The sequence below is a fragment of the Aphis gossypii genome, chromosome 2 (genome assembly GCF_020184175.1).
Source record: "Aphis gossypii isolate Hap1 chromosome 2, ASM2018417v2, whole genome shotgun sequence".
In the NCBI taxonomy this organism is placed as follows: domain Eukaryota; kingdom Metazoa; phylum Arthropoda; class Insecta; order Hemiptera; family Aphididae; genus Aphis; species Aphis gossypii.
In genome coordinates, this window is record NC_065531.1 from 41,994,827 (window position 1) to 42,022,703 (window position 27,877).

Here is a 27,877-nt window from a genome sequence, read left to right on the forward strand (position 1 = left end):
ATCGATAGGGCACATGCACAATTGATGCGCCGTTTTGGGAATCCCGGGCGGTGAGAGCCGCCGAAACGGAAGAAACGAAAAGAAAAAAAAGATCTACGCGGAGTGAAAAGAAACGGAGAAAAAAACGTGTATACACATAATCGAAATATTTTTAATCGAAAAAATAGTGGGGAACGGTGGCCTGCGGTCGCGATACGCACAGACGTCCACAGTGCGACGTTCTCGGTTGTCCGGACACTTACACGCGCCGCCCGTTCGTGTACCTACATCATAATATTATTATTATACCGACCGTTTAAAAAACAAAATAAATCGTAAGCGACTGCGTATACCACGTTGTTGTAGAAATATTCCGCGCCGATGTTATCTCCGGAATAATCATTTTTTTTTTAAATATATATGTAAATTGTTATAAATTATTGAAATAGGTACATATATTATTATTTATTCAGTATTTTAAACCGACATGTCGGTTTGTCGTCGATATACCTAGCGGTAATCGTCAATTAACTTCGTTGTTGCGAGTGTTATCGTTTTGGTTGAAAAAATCTATCGGAACATTTTTTTCGCTGCGTCTCCGTCACGCGTATATAGTGGTGCATCGTTATTCCCGTCCTTCTCGTGAATTATAATAAAAATAATATTTTTGTTTTATTTTGTTCTGTTTGTATTATATTTTTTTCGTCGTCTGTTGCGCGTGCGTGCGTTCGATTGTCGTGTTTGTGTATGTGGTGCATGTGAGAGTACCGCAACCGCCACCACTACCACCGACGAGGAAGAGGAGGAGGACTTCGACAGTGCACTGGTAAATTTAGGGAGATAAAAAAAAAATAATCGTAAAATATCCGTTTTGTTACAACAAGTGGTCGTCCCGTTCGGTTTTTTAAGTGGAAAACACGACCGGTGTAGACCGTATAATAATTTAATAACCTAACCAACGGCACCGACCGTGTTATACAATCCGCGTTTTGTTGACGATCATCACGCGGTGTAAAAATCCTATGGCTCCGAACTCGCGTGAGTGTGTGTGTGTGTATAACGTATATGACGTATGCGCGCGCGCTTGTGTGTGATATCCAGAGCAGACGACTCGTAGTCGTGGTCCAAGGCAACACATCTTATTTTTACTGCGTTCAAGGACGCGGTTTTCAAGGTCGTATTTTCTCCCCAATCGAACAATCGTTACCACGTTATTGTTTATACAATATTATAATATATCAGATATCTTATGACAATCGTCATCAACAACAGATCATTTTGGGCATCGTCGTCATCTCCGTAATTATTTTTATTTACGTTTTCATTCCGTTCTTATCTGCGACTGCCACTGCATGCGACTCGCGCACGCGACGCCGCGGCTGTCTTTATCTCTGATCCGCGACCAGACAAGTGTAGCGCACAATAATAATTTTATGGATACCAAAAACCTACAACAAGCGCTGTACAATGTACATATACCATTTATATATTATTATTATAACTAAGTAACTACGTGCGTTTGAGGTCCACTGTGGTTTTATTTCTTTTTAATGAGACCAGCTGATAAAGAACGATTAGCGATGTTCGTCGAGAATACGATTGATAACGTTAATTTTCATGTCTGTTAGGTACTACTGCAGTAGTGCAGTCGTTGCTCGTTATGATCGGTCGCGTTAATTGTTTGTCCGTAGAACGTAGGTTTTAAATTATTGTAATTATTCTCCAGTGTCTTTAGAAGTGTATTAATCAATATTGAAAACTCAATAAATGATATATTAATAACAATTGCTTACAACTCGACGGAAAAATATTAAATCGTGGAAAATAATAACAAGTGAAGTCTCATTTTCTATTGTACGATTATAACGAAATATTCTGTTAATAATTTATTGACAGACGAGAATAATATTATGTATAATTAATCGAACACTGTGATATGGAAAAATTTCATTGTCTCGTCGAATGAAAAAGCAGGTAGTTTTTTTTTTTTTGTAAGTTCTAAAACATTAGATTTTGGTGATATTTATCGAGATAATAATATATATTTCGAATCTAACGATTACTTGTCTGATGTACTTGTAAGATGACATAAACATATGATACGCTGAAAATAATGTCTTAAATAAAAAATAGTTACATATTATTAAGTTTTATTTATTTTTTAGATGAAATATAAATTTGTTAATCGATGATGGATTAGAGCTGTAGGGCTTTTATACCAATATTTTATGAACTAATATTATGAACTTAAGGAAACGTGGTAAATTGGTTAAAACAATAGAAATACAAAATTGTTGTCCTAAATTTCTACTTACGGTACATATTACAAAGATGTATCATAGAAGAGACTCGTTTGAATTTTTTATTCCCCACCCATATATATATAGCATATTAAGGGTGATTTCTTCTAAAAAATTAGACATTAAAGTCCTTGTCTCGTATATTCCTCATTGAAAATTAAATTGTGTTCTTATCACAAAGGACAGAATAAATGTGACCATATTATCTAACATTTTAAAGGGTTAAACGTGGAAGTTTAATTTAATTTTAGAAGGTAATATGCACATCCCTGAAAGAATACGTAATAACAAAATAGACGTTTTTATTTAAATTTTCGTTGCGTGGTATTCATAATATTATTATCGCATGTTAAAAAACAAAAGTAATTGACCTATAATGCTATAACAGTTAACCCAACTGCGATAGGACTTCCCCAAGTCAATCCGATTGAAAAAACTCGATAGGTACCAAAAATTATCGCTCAGAAAAACATGACTTCTCTTGTGTACAGTATAATATAGTGAATGTAGATTTTGCGATGACGTGTGTTCGAGACCCAAAACTACGCCATTGGAGGAGACGCGAACAAGAAGGAACCCGGACAACAAATAATAATAATAATAATAATATTTACGACGCAGTTTATTATTGTTGTTGTTGAGCGTCGTTGCGGTTCAAAATTCTAGTAATCCGACACCCTCCTAAGCGTATACGTAAGAATAAGAAGGTCTGAAGGTGTGTTCACTACGATACGGAGGCGGTGGTAGTGTGTAACCTGCCTACCTCACACTGAAAATTCGTATCACGAAAATGTTTTCGATTGACATTCGACACCGATGACCAATAATATTATATAATTTTATATCGCTTTTCGGGAGTCGGAAGTGGTTACCCGTTTTTGTATTTGGCGTGTTTCAAATAAAAAAATTAACTAACAAATAAACAAATCCGTCATCGTCTACATACAATTATCGCTTGTCTACATGTAATATACGCAAACCTAGTCGTTAGTCAGATATGTCCCGGTGACCGGTATGATGCCGCTATACCAGTAATTTTTATATTTTGTTATTTGTATATCCACCTATTCATAATAATTAACATATAATATAATTGTTACGGTTAAAAAAAAACCATAAAAAACAAACAATGATAATAGAATATAATAACAGTGAATATTATATTCGAAATTTTTGCGTTTTATTCGACAAGGATATTTCGTTTTCGTACATCATGTGATTATTGGTATCTAAGCTGTGGTTTTTCGTGTTTGTGCGAGCACCATAAAACACGACTACCGCGTACTATTTGTCCTCTTAGGTAAAGGTGTTTGGACTCGTCGTCACCGTCGGTTAATATCTGTGGTTAACCTTATAACACTCAAGACTTAGGAGATGCCACACCCGCATTTTTTGTGTCTACACGTTATTTTTTATAATAAGTATTTTAATATTTTCAATTATCCTGACGCTCGCTAAAATAATTTTCATTCATTAGTTGTAACTTGTAAGCCTTTTATGACTGGTATATTGTTGATGCAGCATAGGTTATTTTGTTGGAATGATGAATAATATTTACATTTTACCTATATATATTTACAACATTAGCTAAATAATTGGTGTTTTAATTCGGAAACCCTGTTATAATATCTTTATCCTCCATAATATAAATTATATTGAGAACAATTTTCTAGTGGCTATTCAAATGAGTATATTTTTTTGAACTTATTATTCAATGTTTGGTACTTATTTATTGTTCTTGCGCCACCAACCTGTATACCTGTAATTTATCGCCAACAAATCATGTCAGTAGTCTAAAAGTTCGATATTTATAATCGATATATTTGTATCTTAATTATTTACGTGTAGGTTGTCTTTATACTGAGCGTTATGAGTCGTGGAATGAAGCCGTGCTAAAAATTGATTGGGAATTAGCAGCATTGATTGCAGTCCCTTTCTTAAGATTATTTTTGTTTTTTATTTTTAAATATAAGTATAAATGTAAATAGACAATCTTAAAATTTATATATTTAGGTAATAGAATTAATTTATTTAAACATGCAAATGTTCATAAATAAAAGATCGTAGTAGCCGAGACTCCAAGTTTTGCTATATAATTTTAAATATTTCAAGTATTTCACCATTTCGTTTCGATTTGTTTGGTTTTCATTGATATTTTTTGTATACATTAGATTAAGATTATTTCAACTTTCCCATGGTGTGTGTCTTCGGGAGTAACCGCGAATTGGTTCCCGTTTGTGTTCAGGTCAAATAGTTACAATTTTTATTTTATTTTTAATAATTGGTGCAAAATAAAAATTAGATAGTATAAAATATAAATTCTACACTTTAAAGTAGCAACTAGCAATAGATTGTTGGAGGTTAAGAAAATTATCGCTGATACCCCGATGGCCCGATCGATTAAGTAAACGAATGAGATATACGTAGGTACTTCGCTAAATGGGTAATGGGTATATCGTATAAATTATATGTACTTATGACAATAATGATAGTGACTAGTGAGTACTGAACATACAGTCTCGAATAACATTTCGTCGTTTATTCGTAAATATATAAATTTGTTTTCGCTTATACATTGGTCGTATTTTAATTTATATTTTTAATTGTATTTATTCGTTATTGTAGTTTATATTTAGTGAAAAGGGAACTAAGTTGTTGATTATTATTTTTAACTAAGCCTACTTTAAAGTTAATAGTCCTAAGCCTATACCAGGGATGGAAAAACCCATGGCACGCGTGCCCGAGGTGGCATGCGAAAAGATTTTGTGGGCACGCGAAGATTTTTACTATAATATATTATATAATATTATAGGTAATAGGTTAACATATTTAAAATTTTTTTTTACAATATTGAATATAATAATATAATATTTTTCACATGGCCACGATCTTAAAAAAAAAAGGTAAATTTTTGGCACGTAGTGTTCAACAGGTTTGCCACCTCTAGCCTATACAATTGAGAAGGGGAGAAGGGAGATGTGCGTAATTAAACGGGAACCAATTCGGCAGTGAGTTGGGACTTGGCCGCTCGGGAACCAATTCGGTACCAGTCGCGTCTTCGGGGTCGGTCGCGTTTGAAATCTGATTAGCAACAGGTAGTGCGCGCGGTACAACAGGTGTTCAAACGTCGCCCAAACTATGTAATATGTGTGGGTGTGGCTGTCGTTTTAAGTAGGGTCTTGTAGGAAAAATACTTGTGGGGAATTATATTATTATAAAATGCGTATTGTTTTTTGTCGAACGTTCGAAAAATCGCATTATTCCACGTCAATTTAAAATGTAACAATTATTCTGGTGTAAATGTGTAATCTTACAACAATATTAATTAACATAAATCAAAATAAATGTAGTCAGATTTAAATAACCAGATAGGTCTGTTACCATTTTAATAATCATATATGTAATATATATATCGTTGATCGTTCGTGGAAACATCAAATTGTACTTTGACGGAAATGCATTCGATAAGATTACCCCGAATTACTCTCTAATTAGTTTAGTTTAGTATCTTTGTAATTTTTAATTAAAATATAATAATATGTAGTTACAAATTCTGCATGCCGACAGAATTCGTGCTAAGTATATTATTTACAATATCTTCGTTGCTCAATATATTCTAATGAATTTCATTTTCAAAACTGAATACAAAACGTCTACCAAATGGTATCACGGTATTACAAGTATTTATGGAACTAATATAATACAGTCTTATCGATTTAAAATAATATTCCAATAATAGTCCACAATACACGAGACAACACATATTTTATTGTCTTTGGTACATCCAAAATCCAAATGTATAACAATATTTTATATTTTTTATCTATTCTTACCATGTAATTTTAAACGATAACGCACGGTTCCATACATTTTACTTTTTTGGGAACACGATTCCATTCGATTTTCTGGGCAATGTTACCATATTATTAAGAATTGATAAAACAAAATGAATAGAAGGGTGTGGACTATGAAACTGGACAGTGGACATTATAATATGTGTTATGGAAACTATACGATTCATCTGCTGTATAATGTATATGAAAAATATAGTTGAACATCAATAAAAAAAATAAATGAAAACAAAAGTAATAACTAATAATTATTAATACTATTATATTAATAGTTTTAAAACATGTATGTAAATAGATACCGAGGATTTTCTGACAGCTTTTATGCCCAAATTTTTGGTGGAAATAAATTATCAACTACGTACGGTCAGAAAATAAGGATCCTATATCTATTTTTGGATGTATAGTCCGTAAATCGTTAGATTTATTTATTATATAGATGCATTATTTAACTATGAAAATGAAACACCATATGAGCAAATACCTCAAATATTTAGGCGAAAGCTAATAAGTAATAAATTAATAACTAATAACTGTATAATAACAATACAATATCACCAACAACAAAAATAAAAACACCCGGCAGAAATGTCTTTGAAAGTTGTCTGGTAGGAATGGTAGGATTAATAAAATAGACTCAAATTCTTCGATTTCATTTTTTGTTCAGTGTATTTATAAATTATGGTAATATACACAATACACATGTTATACACAATATATCTACCTACAAAATATTATTTAAATAATATGCAATAATATATTATATTGTATATTTATGCATTTAAAACAGTTATCACTCATCAACATACTTCAAGATGGACTAAATTATGACATTCGAAAATTTCAAAGTAGTATAATGATCATAATATACATTAAAACGTATTCAAAAAATAATAATTTAGCCACATATTTTTAAAAACGTGTTTTACACAATATACTACATATTATTATAACATAATATACTAATTATAGTATACCCGTACAAAGTGTTTATAAATTATAACATGATGTTAATATGTTATACACACTAGTTACAACATAATTTCTATGAAATATATTTTAAGAGCTGAATTCCTAATAGATGTGATAAACCCCTTCATCAAATGTAAAATGTTCAAAGTAAAATATTTAAAATATAACATCGATGTAAAACTAATAATTTCTTCCATAAAAAAAATTAAATATTTGATCGACAGCCAATTGAAGTAATATTCACCAAAAAATCAATACCACATTATTAATGATAATAAATATAAATTTTAATATTAAACCTTCTAGTAAATATTAATTAATATAATCACTATATATATATATATATATAGGTATGTAAATTATTTATATTTAAGTTTCAAATTACTTTTTAATAAACAGTAATTTGTCAACTAATCGTATTATATACATACAGTAGTTGGTAAATGACCATTACTATTACTATTGGTAAATACAATTTATGTTTCATCAATGATATCACAAAAAATTGACATTTATCAAGTATAATTTAAATGTTAAATTTATAAATTTTCTTGATAAATCCCATAGGGCCATTGCTAGTTGCTACTATAATACGATATTATTATAGAACAATTTTGATTATAAAATAAATAAACTATTATGACTATCTAAATTTGAATTAATCAGTAAAATAGTAATTTGATTTCACTAATTTTTTTTTAAATGAATGGCTAAATATTCATTATTTAAATAACTCAATAGTCATTACAAATTAATGATAATTAATGCAAAACATTAGAAAATCCTAATACATTATTACTAATTTATAGATTCAAATAATCTGTAATAAATGTTGGTTTAATTTTTTCTAATTATTTGCTGCTAGCCGGATGAACATAATATTTACTTAAAGACGTTTATTATAATAAACGTAATAATTATAATAATTATTAAGGCGTGTTAAAAACTTGTACTAATTAATGTATTCCGTTATTTTTTAAAAATAATAAGTTTTACGTTTTATGTTTATCTGTCAGACATCTACTAGATACTAAAATGGATTAGTGAAAGTTGTCATTATTAAATGTACTGAATATTAAATTATTAAAGTAATTAGGTCTAATCATTAAGGTGATCATTGAGGTAGACCTGAGACATGACAAAGGGTCAATCAACCCATTTTGATAATTCTGATAATTAATATTTTTTTACTATTTTATTTTTTTTGTTTTACTAGTATCATAAGTATCACTATTAGTATTTACAGATTTCCTTGGTACAGCTGTCAGCTGTAATTTAGTATTCAAAATTTAAAGAGCACTGTGGTCACTCTTATATGAAATACTGAACGTCATTACAAATAGGTACAGTTGTGGAATTGTTCAAAAATGTATTCGATAATAACTAAAATAAAATGTTAAAATATATATTTTTTTTATTTGTAATTGAATAATCAGTAAATATCAGTTTTTACAATAAATTTTATTTATTAATAATACAATTGAAATAAGTATTATTATTTTTTTTAGAGGGGCATTAAGATAGTTATATTCATTATTTATAAACGATAACATAAAAAATAAAAATAATAAGACAATATCTTTTAGACCCAAAAAAAAAAAAAAAGAATGAATTATTATTTTATATTAAAATAAAATAAATACGGCATTTTCTGATGTTCACAATCTTAACCGTTCAAACTCCAAGTTGTTTCATAATAAGCAATAGTTTATTAAAAAAAAATGATTTTCGTTGCTAAACGATTTTCAAATGAGTAGAACACGATTCCGACGGTCCTTATCAGTGAACGGAATTGTGCACATTTAAAGACACACGATTCCGTACGTTTTGTATCTAAGATTTTAGTGCAATGTTGCCAGGTTTTATGGTTACATAATAATGTATTTGACTATTTGACGTGGTCATACACTCACACGTACGTAACTATTATTGTAACATTTATAGTTTATACCAAGTTCATAAAGCATGTAAAGAGGTGTTCCCAAATGTCGATTTCATTTAGGACAGTATTGGTTGCAAAAAGTAATTATGCTTAAAATATATTATAAATATAAATTGTACAAAATAATATTATAATATCAAACGGATTATTGAATTGCCATTCCTATCACCGCATGAGATCGAAAATGTATTTGTTGAACTTGTATCTATACTTTACGGCCGTATTTCTGTATAATTTTAATAAATTCTTGTTTATTGAAAATAACATTGAATTTTTTGCAAGAATTGGGAAAAAAAGTTACCGACCTTGTGTTTTTTTTTTTCAGGAACATTTTCAGAAATCATTCGTTTTTTTATTTATTACCGAAAAAAAATCTGTATTGTTTTTGGATATACCTTGGATTTTTTGGACGGGTCCTTGGATATACACGTGGTCCATTCAGTGGGAATATAATACATATTATATGATCGGAAGTAGTTTTTTTTATTTTTGTGACAGCCTACATGGACGGGAAATAGATGAAGGGTAATCTACACTAACCGTTGTTTGTGTTAACTGGAAAAAAACGGACGTCCTCATAATACGTACGCAATTAATGCACATACGCTTTGTTGCTCAATTTGTGTGATTTATATTTTAATAAAGTTTACATGACGAAACGACACAACACTAACATCTCATTTCTAGAGTATGATATACTATTCTACTTGATCGTCGAATTGTCGAATATCTACTATTAGATCACTGTATACTTGTTGGTCGTTGTACGACAGCTTCTGCAGGTGGTTATATATGTGTATTGTGTGTGTTAGTAACAGTTATTAATAATTTTAAATAGTAATTTTTTTACGATTTACATTGCAAAATCGTTTATCACTACTATTCTACCAACACGACACCAGTCCAGTATACGACAGTAGTTTGACATTGTCCGTCACTTTTAGTTTCTTTATTATTTGTATGTTGTTATGCTTATGTTAAGTACATTAGAAAATATTATAAAAATATTATAGTATAATAGGTAAAAAATATATATTTTACTAGAGTCATCATTAAAGATAATATTTAAAAGGAAACTGAACATTTTTTAACAACTTTAATTTTCTTATTATCTTATATTTCATTTTTCAACGAATATGGTTAAAATACTGTGTTACATTGTTACAATGTTATACCACATAATATTATATAGCTTATTATATGGTAGCAATGATTTGTTCTTTCGATAACGATACACCGAGTGTGTCGCTATTTTTAACTTAATAATCATTACGGTTTTTATTTTCTCAACATATATTTACAATTTTTTTGTCCATTATTTTATCTACACTTGACTCTAAATCACTTTTCTTTTAACCGACGTTGAAGACACATCTATAAATAGTCACACATCAGACATCATCATTTAGCTAACAGGTATAATATTTATTTTAAGTTAGTTATAACTTGATAAATTATTACTAACTCATAAATTGATATTTGATTTAGAATTAAATAGATATTCGCGATAAATATTAATGAAGATCTAAGGAATAAGGATTGCTAAGACGCACTTTAGTTTATTTTCTCTGACCCATGCGCAACATGGTAGAATCAATTTCTGTTATTAGCTTTAACATAGAGTAAATTATAAGTACAAACATGTATACATTATTTAAATTTTTGTGTAAGTTATGACATTATGAGTATGTAAAATATTACGATTTAAAAACTTTTATATTATTTTGCATTAAGTCGAAATATCATAAAAAAATAAACGCATGAACACTGATAATGTTTTAACTTCAAGTTTGATAACAGGTCAATACACTCTTTAATAATTTTAAAGGAAGAGTTATTTTACTACTTCTAATAAACTATAAAGCAAATTAACTATATTATGTTGCGCGTGAGTTATAGTCAGTCTATACTTAGTTATAGACTCTATTGTCACAAAATAAATAATATTTTGCTAACATCCTCTTAAATCTTAATATCATTGGCACGTGCTTTGTAACTCCTTATTAAGATGATTTTATTTTCGTATTTTATACACAAAGAAATTATAAATTACAAGTGATGTTCAATAAATTGACAAATAGAGAGTTGAATATTTTCAAATACTTAATTTATCGGGGGCAAAAATGTATTTTATATACATATTAATATAGCATGATTGTGATTCACTTGGTATTATAAAATACAAGTAACTTTTGCAAATAAAGTAATACTAACATTTAAATTATTTTAATATGTTAATTTATTGAATAACGGCAAGCAAAATTACGTTGACGATTTTTAGTGAATATTCTTAAATTGTCTTCATTTTAATAAATTTAACATTTTTTTTGTACATTGAATGGTCAGTTATAATTCTTAACTTATATAATATAAAGATATGAAATATTGTAACATTTTAATGAGTTCTCACTTCTAAACTTGTACCTCAAAGTAAATATTATAATATAATTACCTAACTTCCATTTGTTCAAGGAACCCGTTTTGTACACAGTGTATTATTTCACAATTTCAAAATCATCATTGACCTTATATTTTTACATCATTAAAAAACTATATACAGCCATTTTGTTTTGTATTTATAATATTGTAATAATTTCAAGAATAAGGTATTTTTTGCATTTTAGTTAATAATATTTTCTAAGTTATCATTTTGATTGTTAGATTTTATATAAATAATTTCGAGATAGCTGCTGACGCCTGCTGTGTAGTATCTAGTTTACATTTTATAGATTTTATAATCACATGCAGACTGAGATTAAATAATTATTTGTATAAAATAAGATCTTCTGTTTATTTAGTATTTGTTACAACTTTTTATCTGTTACTACTTTTGCAATTATTACATAATATGATTGAATTCTTAAATTTCTCATTTATTTTATATTATAACATATTTTTAAATTACCGTGTACATCATATTATCTATTTAAGTATTTTGTATCTATGTTATGTTTGAGTATTGTCTTTATCATAAATAGTTTACAATTTTTCATTGAAATTACTCTAAAATTAAATACTTATTTTTATTAAACGATCATGTTTAAACATTTAAAAGTACTATTATTAAATATCTAATAGTACACTGCCAATAAATTGCTGTATGACGTGTGCGATGATATACTACTTTAGAAACACTAATATTATATATTAGTTTATGTATAGTGTATACTGTATAGGGATGAATTCATGGATTCTTTGAATCAAATAAGATATTGTAATGGAGTATTATCTTTTCTGAGAAAAAAAATAATACAATTTTGATTTTAATAACTATAATATATTTTCGAATTAAGTTTCAAGGAATGTGATCGATTCTCAGATTCGTTATCTTTCTTGTATTGATTGTTTATTTAATTGTAAATGCATTATATTATTAAATTAATATTGTATTAACTAAATGATAAAGTTGATAATTGTATAATATTTATTATTCTACAAATAAAAAAAAAAAAAAACTGTTGCGGACAATATATACATAATAATAAATAGGCCAATTATCAGATATTATTGATCGGTGATTAAACTGTTGACAAATTGTGACGTAAATAGGTACGCTGTGTGGTGTTTAGGAAGTTAATTCTCCACCTCTAAACCAAAAATAAAGGGCTCGTTTAAATTAATATATTATTATACATTGTACAAGTTGGAAGCAAAGGAATATTATGATTTTTAAAAATGCATTAATAATATATTTCCAAAGAGTATTAGTATTTTGTATTACTTATATTACTTCTTAGTTGTTATTTATTAATAATAAATTAATATTATTAACGTTATCGCATATTGCATTTTTCCAAGTATTGATAAACTATAAATAGAACAAATATTTCTGTATTCCATATTTCCATTTACGAAAAACCCATTACCGGGTGACCATAAGATATTCAAATTCTATAGTCTAAATAGTCCTATACTGTACCGATAATCATTATACCCAAGAACTAATAAGTGCTACACTGTACCAGTGCGTTAGAATTTCTAGGACAGTAAGTTGTATAATTTTGGCAATTTTATTTTGTATTAAAATCAAGAGGTTCAAATAAGTCAATCGTGAGCTTATTAAAATGAATGAATTCATATTATATTATTTATATTGCGCTTATATTAAGACTCGCTTTTGTTATTTCCATCTTACAATTAATGTGAAACATAGCAAAAACTGTTTTGCGCGAGAAAGAACCGAGTAGGTTACATTATGACTCATAACTAAGCAAAAAAAATGTTCACCACGTAAAAAGATCATTGGCTATGAAATATCGTTTTTATTATTTTTTAATATCCCTTATACAAAAAAAGTTCTTATTATTTCAAAATCACGTATTTTCAAACTTAAATAATTTATTTTTGTAGTTCCGATGTATTGAAAAAATAATAACGATAATTCGCAACTTTTGTTTTTCTTTTTTTCAAAAATAATAACTATTGGTTTTAAGACATAAAAATTAATTACAGCCTCATGATGTAATATAACGTGTATATTATTTCTAATGTACATGAAATTGATTTTTTTTTAATTTCTCAGTTATAAAATTATTTAAGTATAAAAATACATTTAGCCATTATGTACAATGTACATATATTTCGAGAAACCTCAGAATAACTTAAAATCTACTATTATTTTAGTTATTGATTACTTATTTATTATTGGAGTTAATAAAATTGCAGGTTTTATGAATGTAAAAGGATTTACGAATATTGTTAAATTGTCTTAGCATAATATATTATTAGATATTAGCCCAAAATAGGTTTTTAATAATAAATTAAGTATTAAATTAAGACATTATCGATACAATAAAAAAAAGTATAAATCAATAGAAATTATGCATAAATTAAAAAAAAATTATAAATTATCATCAAGTAGTAGGTATATTATTAATTATTAGTGTTATTACTTATTACATACGTCTATCGAAGATTTTTACTAATTTTGTTATTACTCTGATAAAAGTTAATTAAAACATACATCGAGTATTGAATATGAGTTAGTTTTATATACTTATATTATACTAAACATAATGAATCTAATACAATATTATCGCATAATTTAGATTATTTGTATTATAATGTTACTAATTAGATCTATAAACATTATATTCATTCAACAGTGTTTTAATTATAATCGTGAAGTTTTTCATCATATGAATCCAACCGTAACAAAACATAAAATTTGAACGCTTTACAATTTGATCATATTGCCAGATTATATTGTTCATTCAGGACTTCCCAGTTTTTTGTTTAAGGTAAAAACAATTAACAACCCAATTAATTACATCCGGACAATAGATTTATGTATTGATGTGTTTGTATGTGTGAACGAGTGATAATATTCATCACACAAACGATGAATATTAATGCGACATTGAGGGAACAAAGTCATCCAGCTGCGTCATTATGAAATCCTTGGGTTCGGGATCATAATACACCTGTGTATTGAGGTTTATACATTTTGAAATTGTATTGGTACCAAATGTTAAAATGTTAAAAAAAATTGTGTGTAGAATTTCGGAGTACATAATATTATGCTTATTTAATGATTTTTACCTTACAATAATAATTAATATAATATGAAGGATTATAATACGGCGGCTCACCGCCCGTTATAAATGTTAAATAAATAAATCAGTAACGTACTTTATGAAATAATAGTGAATATTATGAATTGACTTGAATGTATTTTCTTATGTTGTAAGTTATACCGAGATAGCAAGATGCACAGACATTACAGTCACCTTACCTTATAGTAATAATTAAAACGAAACGTTTATAAATATAACATATTATTTTGTTTTTACGCGATCATAAAAACGAGGGATAAAATATTTTACCATCATTTTAAAATTGTTGTAAGTTTGAATCAAACATTATAATTTATAATACTGAGTATAAAGAATTCAATATAATATATATACCCATATGTAGGTACTAGGTATTTAAATAGTAAATATAAGTTTAAAAAATAAAATTGTTTTTATTACTTAAGTGAAAAATTTTGTTTGGGCTTATTTCCCGTTTATTTTAGTTGTCATTGCACTGCACTGGTAATCACAACTTCAATGATCGCAGAGTATTAGTAAATACATTAAAAAGAAGGTAACGATAAAATCTAAAGGATTTACATTTTAAGAAATCATATTTAATTATGTATAATTACTTAAATATTACTAAATCTATTCAAATACAAAAATATTCTGTACATTCTCGTTTTCATACCTTTGAATTAATTATAATATTTTATTAAATCTTACGTGTATAACGGATGTTCGTAATGTTCTAAAACATGGTATAAAGCACTGCAAACAATCGAATACAATTTATTATACACGATTGATTTCTTGCGAACATTGCTACGTCTCCTTCACCACCTTAAGAGTTAAGGGGATGTTATTATAATAATTGTTCTCTCTGAGGCCCACGTCCAACATGGATAACGCATTCATGTAAAATCGTTTTTCATGATTTTTGAGCAAAATCGACTATTTTTAAAAATTTTGAGGTTTTGACTTATCGGTTTTATATTTTATTATAATTTGACTTTGTATTCGACCTAAAGCATAACATAAGAATTATTTAAGTTAAAATGAACACTATATTGTTTTAAGAAAAATCAATATGATTAAAAAATAATAAAATATTATTCTAAATAATTTTACTCAAAGATTACCTACTTTCAAAAATACACAAAATTATTTTGTGTGAATACGATTTGTCTGTTAAGCGTGGGCTAAAAAGAGAAAACAAACATTACTCTGATATCTTAGTAAATAAATACATATTTTAGATAAATAATTATTATCTATTAATATTTGTTTATTTGAATTGCGATGTTTGTGATAACTATCTGGGAATAACCCTCTACCACTATTATAAAATGATTTATTCATTTTTATTAAGTAAAAAAATTCTTCCTTGAAACATATTTATACATATTAATTATCTAGAAGTCTTTATAGTCCGTTAAATTTACTATAAGTGTAAGGAGTAAGGACAACCAAATCTGCGTATGCAAAGAATGAAAAACCATAACACAATATTCTACTTCCATGGCCCCATAAATCAATGGTATTACTTGGTTTTTAAATTGTTATTGTATTTATAATCACACCATTGTTTTCAACTACCTACAAATTTTAAAGGAAAAGAAAAAACAATTGAATTTGTTAGTTTATATGTTGTTGGGTAAGTCTTCACTATGTGCTGATTATTTAACTGAGATAATTCAATTCGCACTAATAAAAATATGTATTAAATGCATTATTACTTATCATATCACTTTATAGTATATACAGGTGGTATTTATATTTGCATTATTTACGGTTATTGCCTTATTGCCTATCGTGTAAAAATGTATTTCTCAATAACATATTTGCATGTTATTTAATGTACTTCTTTCCTTTAAATAATTGAAAAAAAAATAAAACTAAACGAATTATATAATTTTTACAACAAATAATTTTGTGTTTGTTTGATTACTAATTAAGCGAATTGAACAGTGAAATCAGCTTTCAGGATTATATTAATCATTGCATAATCAAAGCGATGATAGGAAGGAAGAACTGGCGTTATACGAAGTTTTTATTTCATGTAATATTATATAATTACATAGATAATTTTTTCTTATACATATTATATTTGTTCTTTGCTCTAATACGAATTTGTTGATAATGAATAATAAATATATATTTTGTTCATGTTCAAGACAATTGATAATAATAATAATATTAATCTAAATACGTTTCATACTATTGTTAATATGACTACTATAATTAGGTATTTATATAGACTCCTTAAGTTTACATTTTCGGACTACATTGATTTTGTACGTATTATCAATATGAGATAATACATTTTTAAAGTATTTGTTATAAAAATGGGATAATATTAGGCATTTCAGTCTATTGTTAAAATAATCGTATTTGATAAAAATTTAAATCAACTATTCACATATTATAATATAGCAACTTTTAATTTTTATAATTTTGTAATCCAGTGTTGTAGAAGTGTAGACTGTAGGTTATTTATATGCAAACAATACGGATTCGTAATAAATTACCATGACGTATTGGGATAATATATTATGAATTATAGCCATTTGGTCAAAATGGTAAAACGCAATACTATCAACTAAAAATGTCACACCAAACATGCTAATTTGATGGTGTGTATTTATCTATTTTCGATTATGTTCGATAGGATGAATGTTGAATGGAATGGCTTGACTAGTTAATTACAGGAAATGCACAAATTACTTTTTTTTTTTAATTTCATGATCGAACATTTTATAAAAATTTGTTTTGTTACACCTTTTTTCAGACAGATTAGCTCACCAAAGTATCTATGAAACACAAATTGCAGGAAATTTGAAATGTGTTTATGAGTAACATTTTTGCCTATTTATTTGGGCGTTGGAATCGTATTTGCTATTCAGGGTCTATTTCATAATTTTTTTTTGAAGGTTAATCGTATCTTTTTACTTATATTAATCGTAAATTTTTAGTCTAGACTTATCAATGACAATTCGCAAGCGTTTTATTATAATGTATACACTTATACTTGACTTATAGTAGTTTTTATTGCAACTCAGTTGAAATTGTATGTAGAATTTTATTGTAATAAATATTATAATAAGTATTATACTATTATAATACATTGTCAGCTTAGAAATAGAAGGAACAATTTTTTGTTTAGTTGTGTAAAAATCAGCATAAATATTAGGAACGATGCTCGGTAAGCGTCTGACAGCCTAAACTTTAATTGCGTCAACTTATTTGTTTTAATTCGTGTTAATATTCTTTTAACATATTATATATTATAAAATAGCCTATGTAAATTAAAAGTCTATCACAAGAATGTTAGAAATTTAATCTATTCACATTGTTTTTTTTTCTCACAATTTAGATCTTGTATTTACAAATGTACCTATTCTTATTCGGCTGTTTTATACTTCAATGTATAGGTGTTAAGTTTGACTTTCGGATTCTGTCTCATTGATTCTATTAAATATCTCGAAGTAATTAGATGTGCTTGTAATAATAATTTATCGTACACAAATATAATTTAATACTTTACATTCTAACATACTTAAAATTAACAATATAATATTATTAATATATTTGTTAATTTTTCGTTCTGTTTGTTATTTATATAGCTTTAAATTTAAGTTAGTTATTTTTTAGATTAGCTTACTTTTTGATTAGTAATAATTAAATGACAAGATATTTATGAAATTTATATTTTATTAAATGACGTATTTTAGTATAGACACCTATAATTATAATTTATAACATACGGGTTCATAAATACAATTATGATTGTGGATTTAAAAGAGAATTATTTATAAATTAGGTTCGCTTAACTATTTCTGTCACTTTGTATCATGTTATTGTAAAATTACAATAAAATTTACTTAGAAAGTAAACATGATTTGATAAATGAAAAACTATTTGAATTTCCAATTCAACTATTCTGATTATTATTTATTAGATAATAAATAGGTACTTACCATTATATAAAGTTTAAATATTTGTGTCATCTATTCCAGTTTCGTTTTATAGTCTATAATAGGGCTTATTATTGTTTGTATTTATCAAGATATATTGTGTTTTACGGGAATTCGTTCGACGTTGATTCGTGTTATATATTATTAATTAATAATTATAAATGGATTATTTTCTTTCTCTTGTTTATTATTATCTTGAATTTAGAATTGTACATCGAAAAGAGTATACCCAACTATTATAAGTAAATTATATTTTTGGAAATCTTGCTTTAAAATGTATTATTATATTTAATATTGATTATTAGATTATTCATATGTTTAGTCAGTTAATAGGTCAATATCTTGATTTTGAAATTGAATATATGACTGAAACAGAACATAATTTCAAATTAAATTGTTCTTATATAGCATTTTATCTAATTATTCTAATTATGGTTGTATCAAGAAGGGTAGCTGTTCCCATATAATTTACAATTTTATAAAAAAAAACTTTAATTTTTGTTATGGTTATTGGTTATTGTCAGTAAAAGACAATTTGAACAGAAACTAGTGTTAAACAGTATTTTTTACAGGTTTGTATAAAAAAATTAAATAAACTAAATCAATCTATTTAAAATTTTTAACCATATCAAAAATAATTTTTAAAGTGAGATGTTGTTAAAAAAATGACATCATCTCAACATCAACTTTTTGCATTTTATTTTTTTATGTAGTTCATGTAGTTACTCTTATGAGTTATGTTAAATGATAATCTCAGTGCGCATTAGCGCCAAAGATACAGCGGAGAGCGCATTTTTTAATATTAAATAATACCGAACCGATCTAAATCGTGTTTTTGCTTAAGAATTCGCCACATACACTTCTAGTACCTATTTATATTTATATGTATATTATTATATATTTATATACACTTAATTCTTGTATACAATATCGATATGTTATAATATTAATATGATCGATACGATATCCGTCTGTGGCACAATACCACCCGTGTGGAATAGCGGAATATTGGTAGGTCCGTTAAAAATGATCCTCGGACCGGCACAACTCGATAAATATCCGGTGTAAAACCACATTAGCGTGTGCTATTATACGAGTTATTCACACACGTGTATTGTGCATGTATATATATTGTATATATTATAATATATATTATAATGTGGAGTTCGATTGACAATCTCATTTTCGTACGAGGCCCGAGGCGGCTGTCCATTTCAAGGTCTGCACTCTCCACTCCGCGCTAAAAAAAAAAAAAAATAAAAATGAATAAATCTCGTTCCGCAGCAGCAGCTCTTCGCACAGCAGCCTTTCATTCCACATTCTAATGAACCCGGCCGACGGACGCGTGTCGATCCGACGCTCAGCGGTGTACTTGCACCTATTATAATGATACGAGCGAGCGCGTATGTAAATAATAAAACTATATAATAACAATATTGTTGTGTGTATGTAATATAAGGCGCACACACGTGTGTGTACCGTCGCAGTCGTCGCGATCGTCGTCGTCGGAGCAGACAGCAGTTGTAGAGTTGTAGTAGTGTCGTCGTGTCGGTCAACGGGATCCAACGGTCGTCTTGCATAATATTATTAATATTGCTGTACAGTCGTTGGTCGTTGGTCGGGTCTGTCCGAACGTAGTTTCCGAATACCTACCCAAGTCTAAACATTTGCCGGTCTGTGTTTAGGATTATAATAATAATATGGCGGACGTACCCCGCTGTACGACGTACGTATTATAATATAATAATAACTAATTGACCGTGATGTTATGTAAACACGATTTTATCTAAAAATATTTTAAGTTATATAGTTAATTTGGCGTGCCCGTCGGAACCGCAAGGTTTTGTCTGAATATTTTTGATTAGTGTTTTGAATTTATGTTTTGCAGATGAAATCGACGTCGCACCCGGAATACCTCTCAACTACACGACCGGTCAGAGATAAGTTATGATACCAGTTTTATGATATCCGACAGATACGAATACGTCCTGAATCTTGGCCCGGTTTGCACCGACCAATAACACTAAAATGGTGGTAGATCATAGTGGATCAAACAGTCCAGGTAAAAAAAAAATTATTTTAAAGTAAAATATATTTCTAGTACTGATAGTTTATAATGTTAATATTCCTCTTTTATTCTATCCCCCGTTAAACTCTCTTTACGTGACGGGATAATATTATATTATTATTGATACTGTGCGTTTAAAAAATCTTTTACCCGGCCATGAACGTGTGAAGTTATTATATTGTGTCTTAAAATAACACTAGGTACGTTTTAACGCGAATGCCTTAAAACAAATATATATATAATATAACGGCCTGATAAATTTATACATGTGTCTGAATTTCTCTGTATTGCGCATAAAACAGAATATGGACAATATTATGCGACGATTCACGTCTGCAAAAAATCTGCAAAATTGCCGTTCGAAGTTTTTACGTCTTAGGCTGGTGTCGCACTTGCAGAATATCCGCAGCGGACGTTCCACGGCAGAATTTCTGCAATATCGAAATTCATATTGATATATTTAAATACTACTGGACACATCACACATTACAGCGGAATTTCAGCATGGAAAAAATAAAATCGCTACATGTCCCGATTATTTCGCCGAGGAAATAAATCCCGCGAAATAATCGCCGCGACGTGTAGCGATTTTATTTTTTCCATGCGTAAATTCCGCTGTTATGCGTCCAGTAGGCGGTAGTATTTAAATATCTGAATTTCAATTATGCGAAAATTCCACTGCGGATATTCCGCAAGTGTGACACCAGCTTAGCTAGTACCCATCATTAATCATCGAGAATTTAGTTCTTGGCGATCCGGCCCAAAACCTGATTGATTATATTTTATAGGTAATGTATATTATTTTGCGTGGGTAATTATATAGCACTCGGCGTTTTTACATAGAGTTCGTTTTAAGTAAGTATCAGTATAAATTATTATATTATTTAAATATGCATTTTTTATTTTTTGACATTCGGCCAATAGTCATTTTGCTTAACGGTTTTAATAAATTTATCAGGAATAACGGTTAAATTCTGTGGTATTAGTATTATATTTTATACGCTTGACATATTGACATGTAACGATTTTAATGAATTCATATGTGTCATAATAGCATTTTAATTGGCGGCATAATATTGAGTGTATAGGTACACGATGTATCTTAATATCTCTGTACAAACTACAAACTAACTGGGTCTGACTATTGTGACACGTTTCGTTACAGTTTACTAAGTACAAAAACTCACGACAATGATGAAAAGAACAAAAGTTATTATTGTAATAAAGTACGTCGTTCAGGAATTTCGGTTGCGACCATCTAAAACCGCGTGTAGATATTTGTTTATTTATCGACTTGGCGTTGTTTCTTTTTCTAAACGTGTAGGTAAAGTGGTAGGTAATACAATATCATAATATAATACAATATGCCCACCTCCCATGCGTATAATATAATATTTATTATTATGTCGTTTGCCCATTCATGGTTGTTGTCTTGTTGGTTGTATTACTTGTATTGAATAAAGTCTCGGACCACTTGTATAGTCACACCACCGTCGCCGCCACCACGTGAATCCGCGTGCTCTCAGCTCGACTCGTTCAATAATTGAAAAGAAAAAAAAATATATAATATATATATACTAACATAAGATGCACACGAAAACAATACCATTGTACGGATTCTTCTCACTCTCTTTCTTTATCTCTGTATAATAATATTATCGAGTGTTTTCGAGTAATATATTACTAATATTGCCGAGTTTAAGAAAAATATCGTTTTATTATTTCTCGGTTCGTGATCGTGTCTATTCGCGATGATCGAATTTTCCGCGTACCTACGTCAGATTCGAAATGATTAATAAATAATCATGAAAACCCTTTCAGTTCTTATTGTAGAATTAACAAAATACTGCGTTATGTTAAAATATACGACTTCGTAGACACCAAACAACTTTTAAATCTTCGATAAATACGACCGTCATTGGCGTCGTCTAAATATTTTACTTCTCGTCCCACAACAGTGGCGTATTTTGACAGATTTACGAACGTTCGTCTGAAGTATAGTATATTGAACTGACCGCTCGAACTTTGGTCCTGTATGCTGGTCGTGTCAGTCTGCGTCGGCGGTCACACCGAATAAAAATCACTATTTTAAACCGACGACTATTAAACTGTAGTGTAGTATTACATTATTAAACGCGTATCGTCATTGTTACTATTATTATGTGACATACACTTCATAATAGTAATATAATAATATAGTAGTGAAACCGGCGGCGGCGGCGGCGTGTCGTGTCCTCTCGGGCTCAACCAACTGCAGTCGTTGATGAATTCGGCCTTTGACGTGTCACTATCGTTATTACTACGATATGGACCCTCCTAACGGCGGCGGTAAAAAAAAAACTATCATATTATGTACACGCGTATCTATTTTAGTTTTCTTCAGCACATTCATACAACGTCTCGAGAACGCGCAAAGCTCATTCATCTCCTGCAAGACTAAATCAGTAATCAGTAATCACACTTGTAACTCCGAGTAAAAGCTATCGGTGTTTTCCGGATTTTTATTTTAGATGTTGCGCCGTCTTGTAGAGAGAAGCGGTCCTCTCCCTCCTTATTTTATTCTCTTAACAATAATATTCAAACAGTTACACCTATCATACGGTGATTTCTGTCGATTTTGACGGTTTAACGTAATATATTATTTATAATCATTTTTCCAGACACGAAATTCAATAATGGCAGGGTAAAAAACCAAGAAACTATCGATCTCAAAATTAAAAGTAAGTCGCACAAATCTGACGTACGTTTCTACGGCGGACTTATATTATAATATCACTGTGGTTAACTTCTACAAATGTTATTCGGTGTTTTTGTGCTTTTTTTTAGGTGGGACGTTAGATAGATACGAAAAAAAATTAGACGCCATCGAAAATGGTTCTTTCCCCCCCACCAAGGAGGTTGCAGATTTCGAACAAGCAATTGAACTCACAGGTAAATGCAAATGCTTTTATTTTGTAATATCTATAAGTTATGATACTTATTTTTTAAAACAATTTAACAAATTTGTAGCTGATGTGATCTACAATGTAATGTGGTTGATTTAACTCTCAAATAAAATCACCAATTTAAATTTATTTTTGTACACATTTTACTATAAATAGTAATACATTTTGTTATTTATTCGATTTTTAATTCATGTCATACTTTAAAGTAGTGATTATTGATTGTGAATAAATTAAAATAATGATGATTTTAAAAAGGACATTCAGTGAAATTTCACCTTTAATAATTAGAAATATTAATTAGTGACTTGTTTTTATTTTTGGATATAATTTAATGTTTGAACTTAGCTTAAGATTTAAGATATTATCATTTATAGTATAATACTAATTATAATTTATATATTATTATTATTTTTTTTTGAACAGCAATATAATTCTATTCTGCATTTGTAACTAATTTCTAGTTCAATAAAATTATCAACATTATTGTTTCTTTAGGTTATGGAAAATTCCATTACTTACTGTTGGTCGTGTGTGGTTTTGTTAGCACCAGTGAAGAAATGGATGTTATATGTATGTCATTCATATTACCATCAGCCCAATGTGATCTTAAGCTAAATACGTCCTCCAAAGGATGGCTGAATTCAATTATATTTATTGGTCAGTATGATTATATTTTAATACTCATATTTAATATGCACTTAATAACTGTATGATATAATATGTAAAATATAATGTATTTTCTAGGTATGATGGCTGGTGCATACATTTGGGGTTCGCTAGCTGATGCATTGGGTCGTCGTAAAGTATTAATTGTTATAAGTTTTATGAACGCCCTGTGTATTGTAGCATCTACTTTTGCACAGTCTTATGGTGTATTCATGTTCTTTAGATTTTTAAATGGAGCTGCGTAAGTTAATGTGGTAGATGTAATCCAATAAATAAAAATTTTTCTAACATACTTCAATTATTTTAGATTGGGCGGTAGTGGTCCAGTTATATGGTCATACTTTGCTGAATTCCAGCCTAAAAATAAACGTGGTTCAATGTTGAGTTCAATGGCAGCATTTTGGACACTTGGAAATTTGTTTGTAGCATGTAAGTACAAAGGTTATTTACTGTGATCATGATTTTAATATTAGTATTATGTATTTTATTTAGCATTAGCATGGATGATCATACCACAAGATATTGGCTATAGGTCTCCTACTTTTTTATATAATTCTTGGAGAATATTTTTGGCCATATGCTCCATTCCTAGCGTACTTGTTGCTGTGTTCCTGTTTTTTTTACCAGAGAGTCCAAAGTTTCTATTGACCCGTAATGATCACAAAAAAGCATTAGAAGTATTCAAGCAAATCTACGCTACCAATACAGGAAATGATCCTGAAATGTATCCAGTAAGTTTAATTTATTTATTATTTGATAATGTAGAACCTATAAAATGTTTTATATTACCAAATGTATTGTATTTATAATAATATTTAAAAATAAATAAGGGGTACTATAGTTTAAGTATAACTTAAGAGTATGCAACAGTAAATGGTCAAGAACTATTATTAATTGGCTATGATTTCTAGAACTGTGTAACTCGTTTAAATAATTTATAATTATTGATACAATAAAAATGATTAAAAATTAATGTTGAAAATAAAAACATGGTAAATTCCAATGTTCATATAAGTGCTTTCATAAAGATTTGTCATTAAAATGTGTAAAAAAAAAAAATATTTTGTCAGTTTAAATGTAATTTTAGTAGATATAAAATACTATTGCAATTAGTTTAAAATTGAATATTTATGACCAAATAATTATAATTACCTGACTACTTAATCAAACTCAAATGGTATAATAATTTAACATAAACCATTTAAATCAGAAATTTAAAAAAAAATGTTATAATAAATATGTGTATAATTTTAAAATTATAGGTTAAATCATTGGTAACTAAATCAAATGCTATTGAACTTGATAGTACAAAAAGTATTTCTTTTAAGAGTATGACTGAAGAAGTAGCTCATAATACTAAGATGATATTTATGCCACCAATATTAAAGTATACGTGGATATCTATAGTCATCAACCTCAGTTTTCATATTGGGTATGTTAAGTTTATAATTAATGTAAAATTTGAAAAGTAATTGCAAATGGGATTTTTTTATAGTTATTATGGTCTCATGATGTGGTTCCCAGAACTATTTAATAGATTTGATGAATATGCTCGAGCCCATAATGGTAGTGAACAAGCACTCGTATGCGAGGTATGTGTATTGTATTGTATTTATTTGTATATTGGGGGTCAGAATGGCCGAACATTCTAAGGCGTCGGTTGCGATGTGCACCGTCGCCGGTTCAAACCTCGGTCACGGGCGGCATTTCTCTTCGGGCAAGTCATTGTGTCTGGAGAGAGAGGCCGCCATCTCCCACTTCGGGCATGGCAGAAACCTACGAGTGCCCAAATAGTAATTCTGCCAATTAGGCGTCCGAACTAGGCTTTTGGGCCTACTCTCGGCTATATACGCCATACGAAAAAATAAATTGTATATTTGTATTTTATATCAGTATTAACGACTTATCAATAAATTATTATTATTACTATTTATTTGTATTTATTGATTGGATAGGTGACTGAATTTGTAGTTAAGACAGGATCACACTCCCATGTAGATCTATGTTCAGACAAAATTGAAAGCGGCGTTTTCCTTGAATCATTTATTACAGTGGCAGCTGCCATCCCTAGCAATGTATTTGCAGTGTTGGGAATGGATACATTGGGCAGAAAATTCTTCTTAGGTAAGATATAACTATCAAATGTCTATTATATTACATGAAGGGTTCAACAGTGAAACAGGATGATTCTTTAAAGAATGGATTTATTATTATAATATTTTATCTTATTATATAAGTATAAAATATAAGAGTAACTATTTTGTGTCTGATACAAAAAGAACTATTTCTATTAACTATGTTTGCCTAATGATCTCCATTGGTGTATATACATTCATGAACCCCATGAATGGGTCGTAAATGGATGTTTTGCATAACCATCTCTTGCAACATATTAACAATAGGTATTGTTTAATCTTGTCCCAATATTGTTAGAGAAATGGAAGATTGGCATCACTTATTTTTAGATAAGTTCATAAAAAAAAAAAAAATTTGCAAGTTATTAAATCAGAAAAGCTATGGGGTCCAGGGATCTCCCTGATCCAAGAACTTAGATTTAATTGTGAAGCTACATTGTTTACCTGTCCAACAATTTATTTTTATTTAATGGTAGACCATGATGATAATGATAGATCCAAAACCTTTCAAGCTACCAAACTTTTCCACAAATCCTACTGGTTTCACTGCTAAACCTTGTTTTAAGAAAATATGTTAATTATTTTTTATTCAGTATTCAGTACAATGGCATCTGGAGTATGTGCAGTTGGGTTGTCACTAATCACAAGTAAAAGACAAAATTTAGTAGTATCTGCTATTTTTAGTAGTGCTATTAGTTGTGGTAATGCTGCTTTGGATTGTTTAATTACAGAAATTTTTCCTACAAATTTAAGGTATTTTATGATAAATGACAATAATATAATTTGTCGTTGATGCTAAACGTTAGAATATATAATATTTAATTATGTATATATTTTTAAATATTGATAGAGCTACTGGAATGGCCATATCAATGGTTGCCGCCAGACTTGGAGGTATTATTGGAAATATTGTTATAGCTGCGCTGCTTGATCTATATTGTCCTCTACCTACTTACATAGTTGCTGTGCTCCTGATTGGTATGATATAATTTTATAATATTAATACTTAGAAAATATGAGTCTTCAAAACAACTTTTTTTTATTTCTTTCTCTAGGCGGAGGACTTTTGTGCCTATTGTTGCCTAATACCACTAGAGAACCATTAACGTGACCTATTTATGGAAAAGATTAGAAACAGATTTTAAGTCTATCATTATTATTTTACTTTCATTTATTGACATGACATTTTGTTAGTTTTAAAACCTTTATAGACATATAATATGCACACTTATTTATATATATGAAAAAAAAAATTCTTCTAATATAATTGTATTAATTTGTTGTTTACTGTATAATTTGTATAATATGTGTACACTAGTACACATATGTTTGTATAGATATTTTTCAGATAAAATTTCTAATATGCTATTGTTTATTTTATTTTAATTTACTATTATAATTTTTTTTTTTTTTTTACTGTGAATTTCTTGTGAATATACTGTTAACCTTAATATTTTAGATTCCAGTATTTAGTTAAGTTACTTTACAACTATAGTGTTAAAATTATATATACAAACTAAATACTA

The 27,877-nt window shown here is 28.6% G+C and overlaps 1 protein-coding gene across 3 annotated transcripts; it reads left to right on the plus strand.

The window, feature by feature from the left end:
- Nucleotides 1-201: 201 nt before the first annotated feature.
- LOC114126938 (synaptic vesicle glycoprotein 2B) lies at nt 202-27,877 on the plus strand. Of its 3 annotated transcripts, none has more exons than XM_027990983.2 (14): nt 202-805; nt 20,426-20,599; nt 23,266-23,325; nt 23,432-23,536; nt 24,046-24,207; nt 24,295-24,457; nt 24,524-24,645; nt 24,709-24,947; nt 25,479-25,648; nt 25,712-25,808; nt 26,172-26,340; nt 26,945-27,104; nt 27,202-27,329; nt 27,407-27,877. In XM_027990983.2, the coding sequence occupies exons 2-14, from the start codon at nt 20,566-20,568 to the stop codon at nt 27,460-27,462; spliced, it is 1,665 nt and encodes a 554-aa protein (XP_027846784.1). In that variant the 5' UTR covers nt 202-805; nt 20,426-20,565; the 3' UTR covers nt 27,463-27,877. The 3 variants fall into 3 exon arrangements, with proteins under 3 accessions (XP_027846784.1, XP_027846786.1, XP_027846785.1); XM_027990985.2 differs by lacking the exon at nt 202-805 and adding an exon at nt 1,624-1,953; XM_027990984.2 differs by lacking the exon at nt 202-805 and adding an exon at nt 19,844-20,263.